At 39.8% G+C, this 18,178-nt stretch overlaps 1 protein-coding gene across 5 annotated transcripts in view; it reads right to left on the bottom strand.

Annotated features, from left to right (window-relative positions):
• Window positions 1-13,087: 13,087 nt before the first annotated feature.
• Window positions 13,088-18,178, bottom strand: part of LOC125742388 (protein ELFN1-like) — a 112,264-nt gene continuing 107,173 nt past the window's right edge. For all 5 annotated transcript variants that reach the window (XM_049014355.1, XM_049014357.1, XM_049014354.1 and 2 more), the window contains one exon: window positions 13,088-17,836. In XM_049014355.1, coding sequence (XP_048870312.1) covers window positions 15,074-17,467 — 2,394 coding nt within the window. In that variant the 5' untranslated portion in view covers window positions 17,468-17,836 and the 3' untranslated portion in view covers window positions 13,088-15,073. The remainder of the gene's footprint in view (window positions 17,837-18,178) is intronic.

Consider the following 18,178-nt stretch of genomic DNA (forward strand, 5'->3'; position numbering starts at 1 on the left):
TTCTGGCCTAATTTTCCATAGGAATGTCATTTCCAATTCTGGGCATGTCTGCTCCATGCTATTAAAACTGAAAGCTAGACTTTCAAGAATTTGCATTCTGATGTGAAAATAATGACACCAGGGTGGCATTATGGGATGCACGTTCTGAAACCAAATATTCAACAGTGAAAATATCCCAGTCAATAAAGGGACCACTATACCCACTAATAGTGTAATTTTGGGTAGATAGATAGTGATTGGCCTACCTTTGTGTATTTGCTGCCATTTTGTATATTGCGACAAGCTGACTTTTATCTTTTTGCCTGTTTTAGGTGTTTTTCAAAACAGCTTCTCTAATGATTTATGGTTTAGTGAGGGAAACTTCAAAACATTGTTCATGCCCAGAGTACAGTTTTTTTTTTTCGTCCTGCTTTTGGGCTCCTACAGCAAATGGGAAAATAGGATAAACAGTCCATCATGCGATGGAGGGAACCAGTGACACAGAGTTTTTTTAAAGGGATATAGTGTAATTTAGGGAAACTGTTATTATTTGTATGGTAGGATCTATATGACACTTGTATAAAGAAATTATGCTTTATTAAAGGCTTATGAATCTTAACTATTATTACTTTATGTTAGCATTGTATTGTCCTATATTACGCATTCATTAAGAAATTTAACTTTACTGAAAACATATGAATTGAAACTGTTAATGTTCATATAGCAGCATCTTTTGTCCTGTAAGACAAATTGATGAAGAAATTAAACTTTATTAACTTAAAGAAATATGAATCTTAATTGTTATTACTTAGTATCTTAGTGTCCTCTATGTCACACAGATAAGGAAATTAAAGTTTATTAAAGACACATGAATCTTTTAGCTTTACTGCATTCCCTCACCCCTGCAGTTTGAGGTTGTAATCTGGGACATGGTGCCCGGTGAGCTCTCAGCGACGTGCGTGTCTGACCGCTTGGGTTTCTCGGTGGAGATCTGCAGGTGGGTAGCTGTCCTGACTCTCTCTCACAGCCGCGGCACTGTGGACGTCATCGTGGCTACTCCTCTGCAGCACTCCCTGCCGCTACATTTCATCCACGGTGTCGTGCCAAGCGCCAGCTCAGCATCTGCGCTAAAGCTAAATCTTTCCGCACGTTAGTCGTCTCGCGGGTGACGAGTCGCTTCATAAAAATCTAATAGAACTGGCAACAAAAATGACTCACGAGGCAGAATTAAACCAACTGTGCAATACATTGCTCTTGCCATGTTACATTGGCCAACATGTAAATAAAAAAGACTAATAAAGTTGTAATAAGCAGTGTAATAATATTTAGGTAAGTCATCAAAGATATGATATAAAACAAGAAGAAAGAAAGAGTTCATGCAGCCTGCAAAGTAGGACCATCACATGTGACTGTATCACTTTGAGGGTAAAACGCTAAACTGCTTTTGGCAAGTAGAAAGTCAAGAATAAATGAGACTCGTCTGCACGAAATGAGCAGAATCCTGCAAGGTCTGCTTTCAGTTATTGTCTTGTTTTAGGTGTCAAGCTCCGTCACATCCGTTTTACAAACGGTACTCCCCACTCGGGATTTCACTTACCGGTCATTGTTTGCCGGTTTACATGTGGTGAGGGGGGGGGGGGGGGTGCAGGTGTGAAAAAGCGATGCTGGCTCATCCTTTGACTATTATTTAGTGGACTGTGCGTTCATGTGTGGATCATATAAATCGTAGTTTTTAACCTCTCTTGTCTGATTTCCCACAATCCATGTGCTCATTTACAATGACATCCTATCCTCTGTTCTATCTCTTCACAGCTGAAAACTTTCTTTCAGCGATATCTTTCAGAAAGTTCACTGCATGTCTTTTCGACCTTGGCGATGGCTAGCTGGTCCTCTGTCATTTCCTTTGGACACTGATTGGCTGTCACCCTCTGTAAATGCTATACTGTACGTGCTGTCTTCCTTGGGCATGTGGCCATTTGCCAATTAGTCATGCAATGGGGATGACACCTCAGCTAATTAAACTGTTTTAAAATTGTTCTCAGTTGATCCATGCCATGGCCTCCCCAACCTATAGAAATACATTTGAGGAATTGCGTGATTAGTCCAGTAAGAAGTTGTCCAGGGTGACATCACTGTCATGCTTTGTGTAAATATGGGTGTGGATCTAACGGCTCTGGTGTGCTTCTTATGTTTTAGACCGTCATGAATGACTTTAAGATATTTTTATTTACATAAATAATAAGGCAAGAAAAGGCATTCCATCCATCCGTCCATCTTCTAATAACTTTTCCTGGTCACGGTCATGGACAAAAAAATGCTGAATATTAAAATGTCAAATTTAAAATCTCTGGGTCGCACCCAAGGAAAGGCTTAATCATAAATTTTATTTCATCCATAACTGCACAGTTCACCCATTTCAGGGTTCCAGCAGCCAGTACTAATGTTCTTTAGAGCAGAAAACATTTTTTGCAGTTTTTACAACTACTGTTCCGCACAAAACTAAGGACTAATACATAGCGTCATTATTATCGTTACAGGACCACAGAATGAAAATTCGACTCCTGCATAAAGGGACTGTGTCTGTAAATATGTCCATGATTCTGCTAAGAAAAAGATGAATATTTGTCAGGCGTTTTGGTCGGTTTGGTGGTGGTGTAATTTTATGGAAGTCACGTTCAATATCACAAATACTGCAGTAATTATTTCCTCACCGCCCGCAGATTGCTGCCCATACGTAACTGCACCATTATTGATTTTACTCGGGGCAGCTTTCAATGTTTAATTTTTACAGCCTGCGTACTTAGTAATTTGTTTGTAGAACTAAAGCCGCTGAGATACCCTAAATGGTCGATGGTGGCTAACTGCTCAGTTTGCTGTTTGATACACACCAAACAATGCCTGCGGTGTGCACATTGCCCCCCAGGTAAATGTAAATGTCAGGCTAATATATGTGGCCATGATGTAACGTTTGGAAATTACTCAGCAGCCTGCAGTGCATTAGCATCCTGTACCTAAATAGCATAGATTAGAGTTAATTTATTTATGCAACAACTTGTTATGTTTTGGTGTTAATAAAGTAAAAATTGTGTGTTTTTATGGGTAATCTATTGATAATGTTTTTTTGATACACAGACAGCTAGTGGGTGTGATAGATGTTTAAATAGACTGGAATTGTTCTCAGGTAGACAGGAGTCCCAAAGCAGAAACACCTGAAGAGAATTTCCAAACTCCCCAGTTCCAGGGGCCATGCATCTCTCTCTATCCATCTTCTAACTCATGCATGACTTCAGGGTTTGGCTGGAACCTGAAGTACCCAGGCAAAGCCCCCCCCCCCCCCCCCCCAACTCACATTACCAGCATTTGTAAACTATAATGATGCTTTTTTGTTCCATTTCCTGACTTAAAATATCAACCTTTAAACAAACCATCCTATTACTAAATACACCAGTTTTAAAGATTTACAATTTAACTTTTATTCCCCCCTGCTGACCTGGCTGTGCAGTTCCATTGCCTTTAATAAAGTTGCCACTCCATTACAGAAAAAGGTCAGCTTGTCCTTAAGGGAGAAACAACACGCATCATAAAAACTTGCAGTTTCTTGAATAACTTACTTTACTTATAAAAGTGACTGGGTGACCTTGCGTATCTAGTCAGAAACCCAAAGACAAGGCAAGTCGTCGACAAATCAAAAGCCTTAAAACCCTCAAAAATGAGTTAGACATTAATGTACAAACGTGTAGTATTGCCACCAAAGAAGCTAATACTGCTACTCATATATATTGCAAAGGTGTTACTAATTAAAAAGCATCTAATGAGACTGCTGGTCAATGAACTTTTATTAACAGAGAACAGCTCTTTTAGAGCAATACTTTGGGTGACAATTTATTACTACCGGAAAAGAATGTTTTACTTAAAAATACTGGTTGTTTCTAATGTGGTATTTATGTTTTGTAAATAAATAAATAAAGTAATGATTTTTGTTGTAAAACCAATAAAATTGCAATAATGTTACAGAATTATTGAAGCATTCCAAGACTCTGTGATCAGTGTGTGTGTGTTTGTATGCCACAATGGCAGCAATTTCCTAACTTTTCAAACGTTCTTCTAACGTTGTTTAAACTAAACTATGTCAATAATGCTGATACTTTTTTGTGTTTTGCTGGGTGTCGTCAACGGCCTCGCAATTTATTTCAAGACATACGGTGCCAGTCAAAAGTTTGGACGCATCAAGCCACCTACAAAGGAGAGTAATATTACATGAGCTGGTTACTGGAGCCCTGCATTGGGACTGGGGTCCCACGGGCCCCAACGGAAATCTCGCGGGAGCGGGCGGTTAAAAATAAACAACGGCTCCCAAGATTTTTGGCAGGATGGAGAATGTAACTGATCTCATTTATTTTGTGTTATATATTTGTGTTTGTTCTGAGCCATTGTATTAAATTGTGATGTTCAGCTAGTTTAAATGTATTTCTTTGAAATAAGGCCCCCGTGACCTAGCAGGATAAGCGGTTTGAAAATGGATGGATGGATGGATGGATGGATGGATGAAATAGGGTTCAGGGTTCTCTTCTGTTTTTAAGCTGCTCTTGTTTGTTTATAATAATGTGATATTTAAACATCTCTTGTATAGATTTGGTTATTGTTGTTTTTTTAAATAACTGTGCAGATATTTGCACATCTGATTAGTTTTTGGGCTCAGATTACATTTATTTGCGATTCAAAGTTGAGAGATTTTTGTTGAATTTGTTTTATTTATTTAGTTCTTGTTCTATTGGAATAAAACATTGAATGCATATAAACTTATTTCATCATACAGTATGTCCTTTAACAGATCTGCGGGAGCGAGCGGTAATGGTCAGAAATTCAGCGGGAGCGGGATTTAAAAAACAGTCCCGCGCAGGTCTCTACTGGCTACCTCACCCAAACACAGAAGAAATGGTTTTGGAGGAGTTGGATCAGAGTGTGAAGGAAAAGTGGCCAGTGAGAGCTCAGCATATGTGGGAGCTCCTTCAGGACAGCTGGAAAAGCATCACAGGAGGCCACCTCATGGAACTGGTGTAGAGGTGAAAGCAGGGTGAGCCAGTCCTTTTATTTTATTTTATTTAATTTTATTTTAGCAGGACGGTTTCATTGAGGTACAGTATCTCTTCTTCCAGGAAGTCCTGGCCAAGATGGCAGCAAAAAAGAAACAAAAAAACACAAATACTCAAACTATTCATAGAATAAGATTAATTTATACGAAACAATGACACTGTTTTTTAAGCATTTGATCCTTAGAGCAAATGGGGTTAAGGGCCACACTCAAGGGGCCAATGGTGGGAGCACTCCCCCAATATATGATTTTTTTTTTGTTCATTCCATATCACTGGAATGAACTATATTGTTATATTAACTATATTGTATAAGGTATTACCATCAATGGTACTACTGCAGTGCTCATGGGTCTCATATGAGAGTCCCCTTGAAAGACAATTCATACTTGGTCCCACACACAGCACTAAAATCTCACACATACCAAACATTACTATACCTTGTTACAGTATATGCACAATCATACTCCTTTATTTACTATTATATGCTCAAGTTCTCGCATTGCTTGTAACCTGGAAGGAATACTATTAGTCTCTGTTCAAAATCTTTAATAGAGTCCTAATTTTAACACACGATAAAATGATATTGATATAAATGGTATTGTGTTATCTCATTTTGAAAATACAGACTCTCCTCTACTTATGAACGAGATACATTCTGTACGGTCGTTCGTAACTTGAAATGTTCGTAAGTCATTATTCAACATCGTTTTAAGGGTATACGAAAGTACAAAGAACTAGGATGCTAGGAGTACGCACGCTACGCTGCTGCTCGGCAGGTGCCAGACGTCATACTGGGCAGAATTGTTGCGCAGAAAAAAAAAATTATCTTGCGGACAGGAAACGGGAGCCCAATGAACACAATTTGGACTTACAGTCCTCATTGTTCATATGTCTAAAAGTTCGTAAGTTGAAAGTTCATAAATTGAAAGTTCGTAAGCTGAAAGTTCGTAAGTAGAGGAGTGTCTGTATACCAATATACTGTAAGCATTTGATATTCCACCCAGCCCTAATGGTCCATCTTATTTCATTGTTGCCCAGGAATGTCTGTTGTGCTGTGAGAAAATTTTCAGGATTTAGTTTCGCGTTTGTTTTCAGAATTGGTAAGTATTTTCAGAATTTGCAGCAAGTTGCCACCTAGTATCAATGGCTTTGGCGAGTCACTCCCAGTCCACCATGAATCATGAATAGGAGGCTGGGCTTCATCAAAGATAACCAATCAGGAACTGAGTATGTAGTACCATTTCCACTTCAATCAAACTCCCTCACACAAACAACACATCCACAAATCCTTTCATTCTCTATCGTTTTGTTCCTTGCACATGGCTATTTGCATTCACATGTACAATTTATTTCTCTTACGTATGCTGTTATTCGGTTTAAAATATAATATTTTTCTTCCATACATATATTAGACCGGAGTAGCCAATCTTATCCGCAAAGGGCCGGTGTGTATGCAGGTTTTTGGGGTAACCTTTAGGTCAGCTGTTCACACCCAGGTGTGAAGACTCTTCAGCCAATCAGTCCTCTAATTAGTGACCTAATTAGGGAGTTGCAGCGAAAACCTGCACGCATACCGGCCCTTCTTGGATAAGATTGGCCACCCCTGTATTAGACCTTTGTTTCACATATTCTCTTCATTTAAATAAACTACCATACTGACACATATATACTGTTGCCTTCTTTTACACAGATTATCATGCAAGCATGTAGATATAGTTATTTGTGCAAAAGGGAACAGTACTGTGTGTATGATTGTACATGTAAGATGGTATAGTAATGTTTGTGTAAGTTTATAAGATTATGTCAGATTATAGTATGTGTGAGATCATGATGCTGTGTGTGAGACCAAATATGAATTATCCATTAAGTGGCCTCTCACAGACTTACAGTATTCTGTGTTTCTCTGTATATCAAGTTTTCTTTGCTCATTGAAAAATTATTTGAGAAAGTTAAGTCTGCACTCTTAGTTTTTCAGTAGCAAATGAGGCATGATTTTCCATTTCAATAAAGGGCTCGATAAAATACTTGTAGAAAATGTAAAAATTTCCTTTGAAATAACGGCAAGCCATTCTTTTCAATCAATACACCTTCTCAGTAGCCAAGGAAACATAATGATTACAACCATCTGAGCAATCTTTAAAACACAAACATTTTAACCTCAGACTAAAGATTGATATGTTGTAATGAACACAAGACGGAAACATAAATCCTGTGTGTGACTGTAATAATTCCTTATAGCTATTATGGTTTGTGTTCAGTGAGATTATTTTATTATTACCCCTCGCGCTATGAGGGCAGCTTATTGTGCTTTTTCAGGAAATACTCCTCTCCTCTTTTGCTATTTGGAACATTTACAATACAACTTAAAGATGGAAGCCATTCTGCTTTTTTCCTAGCCTTTCTGTTTTTATCAATATTTTATTTTTTAATTCCAGTTCTGTGAATATAAAGAAATATTTATAGTCTGGAATATTTAAAGTGGCTGAGATAAGTAGAACTGTGAGCACTTACAGCACCAATCAAAAGTTCGGAAATACCTATGACTGACTGACCTTACTTTTTCCTTTATGCCAGTTTCATCAGGTGGCCTCTGGGAATACTTTCCAGCTGGAGGAGGTCTCACATATGCTGAGCACTGATTGGCTGCTTTTTCTTCACTCACTGGTTAAACTCGAAAACTCTCCTCGGTCAGGTGGCCAAATCATATGATGCGACACTATCACTCTCCTTTGTAGGTGACTTGGCATGTCCAAACTTTTGACTAGTGCTGTATCGTACGTGAGGATCATAACTGACTGCTGTCATACAAACATCATGCTACTAGCTAATCACATAAGTGGAGCAGTATGATGGTGAACTAGAATCCAAAGGTGGCTGGTGTGGGTGGAGACAATAAGCCTGATGTTGTACCCTAAGCTGTGCAAGTAGCCTGAATGTAAGCAGTGAAAAGATACGAGTGTATGAACAGAACTTACATTGTCAGTTGTTTCGAATGCAGTGAGAGGCGCTGTTTAGCTGATTGCTGTGCCTTTCATTGTTCCACAATGTGCATGGAGGTTGAGAACAGGCCAGCGCAGGAAATCAGCTGCAGACAGTGACATTGTTAAAAGCATAATACTGGGGAAAAGTACTATAAGTGTCAGTGTGTTCCACAGCCCAAGGCCCAGCCAATTCTTTGTAAGCGTGAAGCTGTTCCTGGGATGCAGGAACGCACTGGCTTTGCTATTAATCTTTGTTGATCCTGACTGGACCAGCCAGCTTCCATCTGACGCTGAGAGGAGGTAGCCCATTGGTGGTTGAGTCTGAGGGTAGAGCCTGCCAAGCACTGCCCTACACAGTGTCTCCATGCAGTGTTTCCTTATGGGAGACTCCTAGAGCTTTTCATGGAAATTCAACTTCCTGAGCCATGCTACAGGTTGGAAACATGCAGAACTTCATGCTTGAATGGAATGTATGCCTTTCAGATAGTGTTACATCTCTCTCTCTCTCTCTCTCTCTCTCTCTCTCTCTCTCTATATATATATATATATATATATATATATATATAAACTAATGATTTAATTCAGCTGGTAGTGAAATATAAAAAGTACATGGTATTGGTCCATCCATGCATTTTCTGTGACTGCCTGACCTATTCAGGATTGTCGAGGGGGGGGTCTGGAGACTATGGGCACAAGGGAGGGAATAAGTCTAATGTTCTGGAAGATCTCAAGCTAAGCATAAATGACTTTTCCTTTGAATCAGAATTATTTCACGTCATACCCCACAAAAAAGTGACATTTATATTGTGAGGATTTATTTTTATTATGTACTGCTTTAAGATTCCTGAGAAGCATCTCCTTAGGCGGCTCTGTACGTTTCACGATTATTCAGACATCAGTGCTCTGCAATTCCTTTAGAATCCATGCTGGAATGTCAGTATATTTTAATTCTCAATGGATTGTCTTTGACACTGGCATCTAAAGCTGTTTAAGTGTTTAGATCTATTTTTTATTTGCCATAGCTTTGAGAATGTTTAGCTGGAATTTCCATCATTCTTTGGGAACGTTATCTTAGTGTGTGAGCATTGCATGTTCTTGTGGGAGAACTTCATTTTCCAAATATAGAACAAAAACATGGAGAACTTGTGTCTCTTAAATGCCTGTAGTATGTGATACTGTCCTCTGTGATGGACTGTCATCACGTCTAGGGTGTCCTCAGCATTGTGCCATTAGTCTAGGATAGGATCCAGTATCACTGTGATCTTGTACTCGATAAACCATATAGAAAACGGATGGAGGGATATTAGTCATATCCATCAATGATTTTTATCGTCGGTAATGATTAGAAACATCCATTGCATTAAAAGCAGCTATAGTACTTTTCAACGGTAAGGGTCTGTGCTTCTTTCCTAATCAGCAGTCACTGTGATGTTCAGCTCACTGTGAGCCCAGTCTGAGCACATTGGGAGGCTCAGACGTGATGCTCCCGAATAGCTGATCCACAGTCTTCGGCTCTTGTGTGGTGGCCTCAGACCTCCATGAATGAGTAACAGGCGTGTGAAGGTGCGGCATATGATCTGTCGGCCAATGAGGGCAGAGACTTCATTTCAGACCTATTTCTCAAAGTACTCTTTGAAAATGAAAACCGCACAACTTAATATTCCGAACAGTGTAAGGAGATGACCTTGTTGACTCCAGAATAATTACAGAATACTCTAGTAAGGACCACATTTCAAATTTTTTCATTTAAAATAATGTCAAATTTTCACTCCCATAAAAGTTTATCCTTGTTATTTTCAAGCTAACATTTAATATTCTTGATCAAAACAAGACAATGTGTATTTTTCTTTTATACGGATGTTACATTTTAAAACATTATGTTTAAGCTTTCATCTGTACAAGCTGCACTCAGTATTGGATTCAAAGATAAAGAACAACAATTCATTTCTGACTATGGAACCTGCTTCCCTCTGTGAGCGTCTGTTTCTTTGACATAAAATCAGTGGAACGAATCAAAATTGCCATATATGAACCACAGGTTCTAAATCTAAGTAGTTATATGCAGACAGGTATAAGCAAATATGTACGATTTTATGGGGCACAATGCATCTCAGCAAACAACAGTATGGACTTGTGCGCATGTCCAGTGGTTTGTGGGTTTGAATCCCATAGTCAGCAAGGTCTTTAACCTCAGCTGCTGCAGGCATTTGACCCCAAAACTTTCTCTCACCTGCATGAATGTGTGTTTGAGGGTCTCATAGAGAGCAAGGTTGGGGATGTGAGATATTGTTATACACATCTTATTGATATGTATACAGTATTTATCAAGATATATATTCCTAATCTGTTGTATTGGTTGCATGCAAAAGGTGTTTATTATAGCATTTGATCAAAGTTTTATCATAAATACCTCAATGATGACATTAGTATGCTAGTAATGATGATGTTACAATGCTAGTAGTATCGTGGTCAGTAAGTATATTATTGTACTTATTGGTAGCCAGAGAAAATATGAATGGGTATAATTTTGCCGGGGTAAAAATAGCAGGCACTGGGTTTGCAGTTTATTAATTTATCAATTATCTGTGACTTCAAGGCTACTTATGACGCTGTCTCTCCTGAGTCACAGGCCAGCAGAATGCAGCCCTGAGATAAAACACGCAATCTCCAAAGAGATTACAAGAAACAGGGGGGGCTGTAGTGCATCTCTGTTTTAATGCGATACTGCTGCTAGTTGGACATACACAAAACCAAGCCTGCTTAATTTCTATACATGGTTTTATTTGGCCTGATAGGTTAGTATGTTGGGCTATTTTGTTTTCTGCACTGAAAATTTCTTTTCATCTGCCATGTCATTCCTTCCCATTCCAGCGGGGCTCACCTCCTCCTGTGGGCGGCTGTTTTCCCTTCATCTCCTTATTCCGACAAAACAATCGCAATGCCTACAGTGCTCGGGGATTGTTGTAACAGTTCGATTCTACTTCATTATTTATCCCCGGTCCACTATGTCCATTGAGGATAGAGGCCTTCATGCCACGAGGTCTACAACTCCGGGATTTTAATGGTGACAAAGACTCACATTAGCTACCTCAACTGCAACTCCGAGACCATAAAATCATGTGGAATATATTTCTACACTTACATAATTAAAATACAATGACCCCGTGACCCTGGCCAGGATGAGCCATTAGAAGACAGATAGATAGATGAATGATACAATTATGAAGAATAGAAATCAGCCGCGTGATACAATTTGATACCAACATAATTTAAAAATGCCTTTCGGCCTTTTATCTTCTCAGTTAATATTTTCATTATTATTTGAGCTTCTGTTTCATAAAAGCACTAGGATAGTTTCAAGGAAAGTTCCAGACAAGAAATGAAAGCTTTATAAATCATTTACTGTGTAATTATATCAAAATATTACTTTGTTTCCTGGTCCTGTGTGCTGTTAGGATTGATAGGGACAATCACACTGATTTCAACAAATGGACAAATAATCTGAGGTTACCTGTAGCTGTTTCCATGAGAGATGAAGGTGACAATGTGAAAAATATGTATTTTCAGTGCCCCGAAAAGCCCACAACACAGATACTGCATTGTAATGAATACCTTTGAATGAAGCAAGTGTAGTATTTCCTGGTTCAGTGCGAAAGCATTAACACAGGGCATAAGTGTCAATAAATAAGTGAAAGTGGTGCCTAGTGCTGCTGTTCCCTGTTCTTCATCATACCCATTTTATCCGCACTCTTCATCTCAAGTGTTGTTCTGATTAAAATGAGTTTTGGGGGAAGTAAGCCTGTGATTCATCTCTGTTGCTGAAATTTCCAACAGTTATGAACAGGTTATCGGGTTCATCATCTCCTTTACGGTCCCCGGACCGCTAGCGCTTGGATGAAAGAAGGCGCGGATGCTTGGTTACAGTGTTACTGCAGAATTTGTGCACTGCGTACTCCCAGTCATTTAGGTCACTAAACCTCCTAGAGGCCATTTCCCTGGTGTTACATGCTTCATACCAAATGCAGGGCTAAGAAATCAGAGGAAACGATGCAAATTAATGCATCATATAGGCCACTGAGATTGATTACTACTGAGGGCTAATTACTTTTATATAATATTGCTGTTTATGTATTTTATATAAAGTAACAAAAATGGAATATTACTTCACTGCAGGCTTTTATCATTAAAGCAAATAAATTAACCTTCATAAGTTGATGTCTCTTATGTAAATATGATATTTGATTATACTTGAAACGGACAAATGACAGGTTTAGTCATCCACTTTCTTTTTTAAACTTTTTTTTTTATAGCAATACATGTTTTTTTCTTTTATTCTAATGTTTTAACCATGCAGATACCATACAGTACTTCCACAAATTGTGTTAATGAAAGAATAAGAACAGTAAGGGCACATGTCATATGAGCACTTTGCTTTAAATTAAACCTATAGATACTAGCTTCTTAATTATTTGCTGTTTCAACATGGTCATCAGGGCCTGTAGTGGGTCGTGGATTGCTGACTGTGGGGGGAAATAGCTAAGAGCACAGAGTAGTGTACATATGATGGGAATATCATGACCTTAGTCTGCAGGAAGGACACAACAGCATGTGAGCGTATTCATCTTGATATTAATAGCCTGCCATTGTGTTTGATGTTTTTATTTTTAATAATTGGTTATAGATTATTGCAGTGAAGGAGAGGAAATCAGTCATCCATTTAATAAATAGCTGGGAACATTTTAAAATAAAACATTCGACGGATCTAAGGAATCGTGGGAGTGCTCAGCACTTCAGCTACGTAAAAAAAAAAAAATCTAATGGAAATCGTTGAAATCACGTCTACAGTAAACTAGCCCATTCAGGTAATTGTTGTGTTGATTAAACCAGCTATTTAACATTGCTCAGCATCCTTCACTGAGCCAATTAAGACATCATGCATATCAGTTCAGATTGTCTACTAATTTATTTTTTTTAATTATTTAATAATAGCTGTTTTCATATGAAATAAAGACAAATTAAAATTAAATCATGGGAAGACCTTCCTACAGTGAGTGCTGATGAAGCCGATGACTCCCCAAACCCCGCCCACAATACCGAGCCTCTCTGCAAGCAGATCGCCGTTCATTAAGAAAAGCTTTATTGTGCTCTTGTTTATTTCTGATGGATCATAAAACCATTTGAAATCCACCAGCGTGCAGGTCTCGCACGGGTACAGCCGCTATGTACGCACATCCATCGCCTTCCGGGAGGCTGCCTCCCGTCCTTTCTGGAAATCATCAGATGTTCTCTGACTTCATAAAGACAAGAGGTGCTACAATATGCAGTATGAAAACGAAAACATATTGGTTACTCGTTAATATACCTGTAATCAAAACACACAAAGAATCTAAACTGAATTTAGAAAAATAACAACTGATGAGCAAATATAGTAGCATCTTATTAATACATAAGGAAAACAAATCATAACCGTAAGGCTTTTGAAATAAAAAATAACCTATGCAAATATTTCTAGAATCCACTCTAAGATATAGACTGTACACAAAGTGGTAGTAACAGTTCATCTCAATGTAACAACTGAGTGTAAGTAACATTAATGTTGAATAGGTTACAAACTTTGAACTCTCTTCAACTTCCTTAGTTATGTTCGTTGAATGGATATGAACATTCACAAAAGCAATGTTACAGTTCTACATTGGAATAATACATTAATAATGATCATTTTTCTTAGTGGAAGGATGCTGACGTGTCACATTATTCTGCCTTTTCACCTCTAACGCCAGGTATCAGCTGGCTTCCACAGTATTTTACTGAGTAGGTAAGGAGTCCCAAGTTATGGGCTTCCAACAAGAAAAGATCAGAAGCTGACAAGTTTCGATACAGGATGATAGGTCTTTGATAAAAATGACCTGCATTCATTTTCAGCAGGTGTCACAATACGTTTGAACTGGATAGTTTCCCATGACATCTGTCAAAGGATAAAGTATCTCAGTACAAAGTAAAAAATGTAGAAACTGGGCAAACTCATTGTTCCACAGGCTATGAAAAGTAAACACTGGAGAGTAGGAAAGCAAAAAGAAAGACACCGCTTATGACAAAAAGCTGGCAAACACCTCCATTATGTACAGAATACATTCATACTCAGATCCCTATGATCACGTTTTAGTGGCAGAACATGTATTGACTTGCTACCACAGCACTTTGGTTGAATAAAGTTACATGAAGAATGATGAATTGTGCAGGTCTCATTTAAGACGTCCGCAAATCATATGCATTAGCAAAAGAGTTAAAAAAAAAAACAATGGGGTATATTGTAGAAGATATACCGTTTTGTTGAACAGTGCAGTTCTCTATCTCTCAGGATAGAAGACATTCATTTGAGATTGGAAAATATTGAAGAAGCCGTTTGTAAAATCATGGTTAAAACCTGATAGAAACAGGTAATCATTTGTTATGATGTTTTTTTACACAGCATTGCAAATATAGAATTCTTTTTACCTGTACATAATTATCTTTGTGTACAATTAAGTGATAAATAGGTTACTATGCAGCTATAACATAATGTAGGAGCAAAGTGTGCTTGAGAGTGTAGTTCTCTGCCATGTACATAGTCCTGCATTCAGGGTATTCAGCAGACAGGTTAAGGTCATTCGCTTCTTACTGAAAGTACACAATAGTTAATCCACAGTAACAGGACACAGCCATGCGATAACCAAATTATTATATTCCAATAATGTTTCTGTTGATTAGTTTTTTTTCCGTGAGAAAAAGAGAGATGAACACACGGTAGTAGTTATACTTTCAAATTTGTCATCCTTTAATTTGGTGCGTGTTCTCACAAACTCGAGACCCTAATTGTGGAGGGCCTTTGTCCATTGTCTCCAGAACGATATTCAGAATTGAAATAGCTGCAGAGACTAGAATAACCAAGGCATTTTCCTTTTAAATCTTTTTTTCTTTAATTTGAAGTGTTTTCATCTATATTATTTTGGTCCAGAATTAAAAGCAAATATTTGTAATTAATCAAGATTTCTGCTGAGCTGAAACGCCTTTCCAGTAGTCTAAAATGTCATGCAAGTCCTCATCCTTAGCGAACTGGACTTTTTTGCGCAAGGCGTGCCCCGCCGCCACGTACTCCTCCTCTTTGTGGCGCTTGCGGTGGAGTTTGAAGCGCTCCCAGATGCTCTGGGATGGTTTGCAGTACTCGGGACTGGAAGAATAGCTCAGGTTGTGATACTGCGGTGAGAGCTGGGAGTAGGCGAGATCTCTGGCGCGCGATCGTGTCAGGGGCTCCAGGATGGATGGCTTCCGACTGCCAGGCCCCTCCAGCTGCTCGAGCTGATGGGAGCCTGAGTAGGAGTGCCGGTGCTCGCTGTACTGCCGTATCTTCTCCGCCTCCGCTCTCAGGATGGCAGCGGCCGGTGTGATCTTCACGATGCTCTCAGCCTTGGGCGACGTCTTCTCGATGTACTTGGCCTCTGACTTGTAGGCTCCCTCAGAGCGGAATGACCTGGGGCTCCGTATGGAGCCACTGGAGGAGGTGCTGGACCGCTTGGGAGTGGCCTCCATGCTGTGGTGCCTCTGCACAGGGTGGTGGTAAGTGTCTTTGTAGACAGGAGACAGGAAACCCGTTTTGCCCTGTGGCTGGTCTGATATGAGTACTAGCTGGGGTTCTGCGGTGGATACAGCTCCCGACTTCACTCCTTGAAAAGACGTGGATTCTGATTTCAGGGCATCTATACAGTTGTTTATAATCTGGTTCACTTTGTCAACCTCTTTCGCAATTGTGGAGATTTCTGCCACTGAGCCTTGGTTGTTCCCAGCTATGGATATATCACATTCTCTGTGGTCGGCCTGCTCTCCGGTGCGTACCTCTATGTAATTCCCCTTGGCTGTTTTAGGGATTTCACTGATTTCCTGCAGTTTGTACTGTTCCATTTCACCACTGGACGGTAAATATGGCATCCGCGGCACGCTCTCACCAGCCATTATCTGCTTTTGGGACATCTGGGAGATGGTCCCACCTTCCAGTTCACTACCGTACTTAAGTTCGATTATGTTTTTCTTCATGTTGCCTGCCTTTTTGTGCTTTTCGTCCTGGTGCCGTTTCTTTCGCAAGCAGTAGTAAACCATGCCTAAAACAATCACCATGCCAAAGAGACAACCCAGGATTGTCATGATATAGTGTGTGGCTGTAGAACTGTTATCCGATCCATTCCCCTTTTCACTTTTGAGTCCCGTAGAGATTGTCAGACAAGTGTGGTTGAATCGCAGAGAATTACGAATGGAAGCAACGCAGTAGGTATACTCAGTGTGGGCCTTCAGGTTTTTCAACTCAATTTCCTCTCGTTGATTCTTCAGATTTTGGATATCAGTGAAGAAGCTGTTATTGTAAAGAACCAAGATATACATTTTCTTGAACGGATGTGGGATCTGAACGAGAATGTTGGCACTGGTGTGTGTCACCTGCTTCAGCTTCATGATGGGTTTCACATCAGGATCGATGTACGGTGTGATAATGTTTATAGTTTCTTCGGGTTCGGTTCCGGATGAGCAGTCCTCCAGTCCGCAAGGAGTGGAGTACGGCGAGAGGGTAGTGGTGTCCGGAGTTCCCGTGATATACAGAGTGACATACTCATCCGTGCACACCGTCGAGAGTGCGTGGAAGGCATTACGAAAGGTGGGCATGTTCGGATTCTGGCTTAGCAGACTGTAGCCAGAGTATCCTGGAGGAGAGTCGCACACCATGCGTTCATTTGTCCTGTTGGGAAAAACGGATAGCCACCTGAGGAAGCTCAGGAGCTCGCAGGAGCAATTGAAAGGGTTTGTGTAGAGCTCACAAGTGGTCAGCTTGCTCAGACCAGTGAAAATCGCCCCGTCCAACTGCTGGATCCGGTTCATCGAAAGGTCAATGTTTTCAATGTTGGGACATTCCCAAAAGGCATTGGGTGTCACGGTTTCAATCAGATTGGCCTGGAGGTAGAGATACTGTAATTTGCCCAAACCCCGCAGAATCCCTTCGGTCAGATTCCGTAGCTTGTTGAAGCCCAGCTGAAGGACCTGTAGGTTGAACTGAGCAGAAAACGCCCCATCTTCTATATACGTAATCTCATTCTTGGTTAGATTTAAGTATGTCAGGTTACCAAAGCGACTCAGGGAGGAGTAGTGGATGCTTTTGATCTTGTTTTCATTAAGCCGTAGGTCCACAATGGTGCTGTTGATGTGCTGTGGTATAGACTCGTAAGGCGGCTGGTTTTGGCTGCAGATCGCCAGCCATACGAATCCCTTTTCTCCCTCGATCAGCCAGCAGTCCCCCCTGACCCCGGTTGTTTGAAAGAAAAGGAGCAGCGCCGCCCACCAGCAAAAGGCACTCATGACCACGCCCCCGTGGAAAGCCGTCCGTGATCCGGGGGTCATTATGTCTGCAGATGGTCACAGGATTTCGACCCCAGTTAGCTTGCAGCAAGGCAGGATCCGACTTTATGTGAATAGGCAACGTCGCTAGATGGTCCAGTGTTTTGTTGATGCTCTGATACTGGCTAGAAAAGGGTCCCTCACACTGGTAGGTCTCCACCGTGTCCGGAGAGGCAGTGGCAGACTGTGTGTTCCGTCCCACATATGAATGTTGGATGGCACAAAGTAAAGAAGCTTTTAGCTTCACTGTATCATAATTTTAGATTGTCTTTTGCTTATTTCCCTGGTGAATAACATTTCCTTTCAGTCTCAAAACCCTGTGTCTTTGCCTTCCACTTGATTGGACTTGCATTTATGACTTTGAAATAGTCCCTGGAAAGGATAAAAGAAAATTAAAGTCAGTACAAAAACCCATTTAGAAATTCATTTAAATAAAACAACAGAAAGTATATATTAGCATTATATTTACCCATAATAACACCCAATTATTTTGCTACCATCTGTATAATTTGTTAGAACTAAAGTACTACAACATGTCTTAAAGAGTCATTTTAAAAACCGACAGTGCTATATGCTACAATTTAAACTTCTATGTATAACACATACCATGTACAATAACACTCAAAAGTATGATTTTTCAAATCCATGATAACTTCCGAGATGCAAGTAATAGGTAAATATGATATACATTTCTATCCAGTTAATCTTAACTCA

The sequence above is a fragment of the Brienomyrus brachyistius genome, chromosome 5, assembly GCF_023856365.1.
Source record: "Brienomyrus brachyistius isolate T26 chromosome 5, BBRACH_0.4, whole genome shotgun sequence".
Taxonomy (NCBI): domain Eukaryota; kingdom Metazoa; phylum Chordata; class Actinopteri; order Osteoglossiformes; family Mormyridae; genus Brienomyrus; species Brienomyrus brachyistius.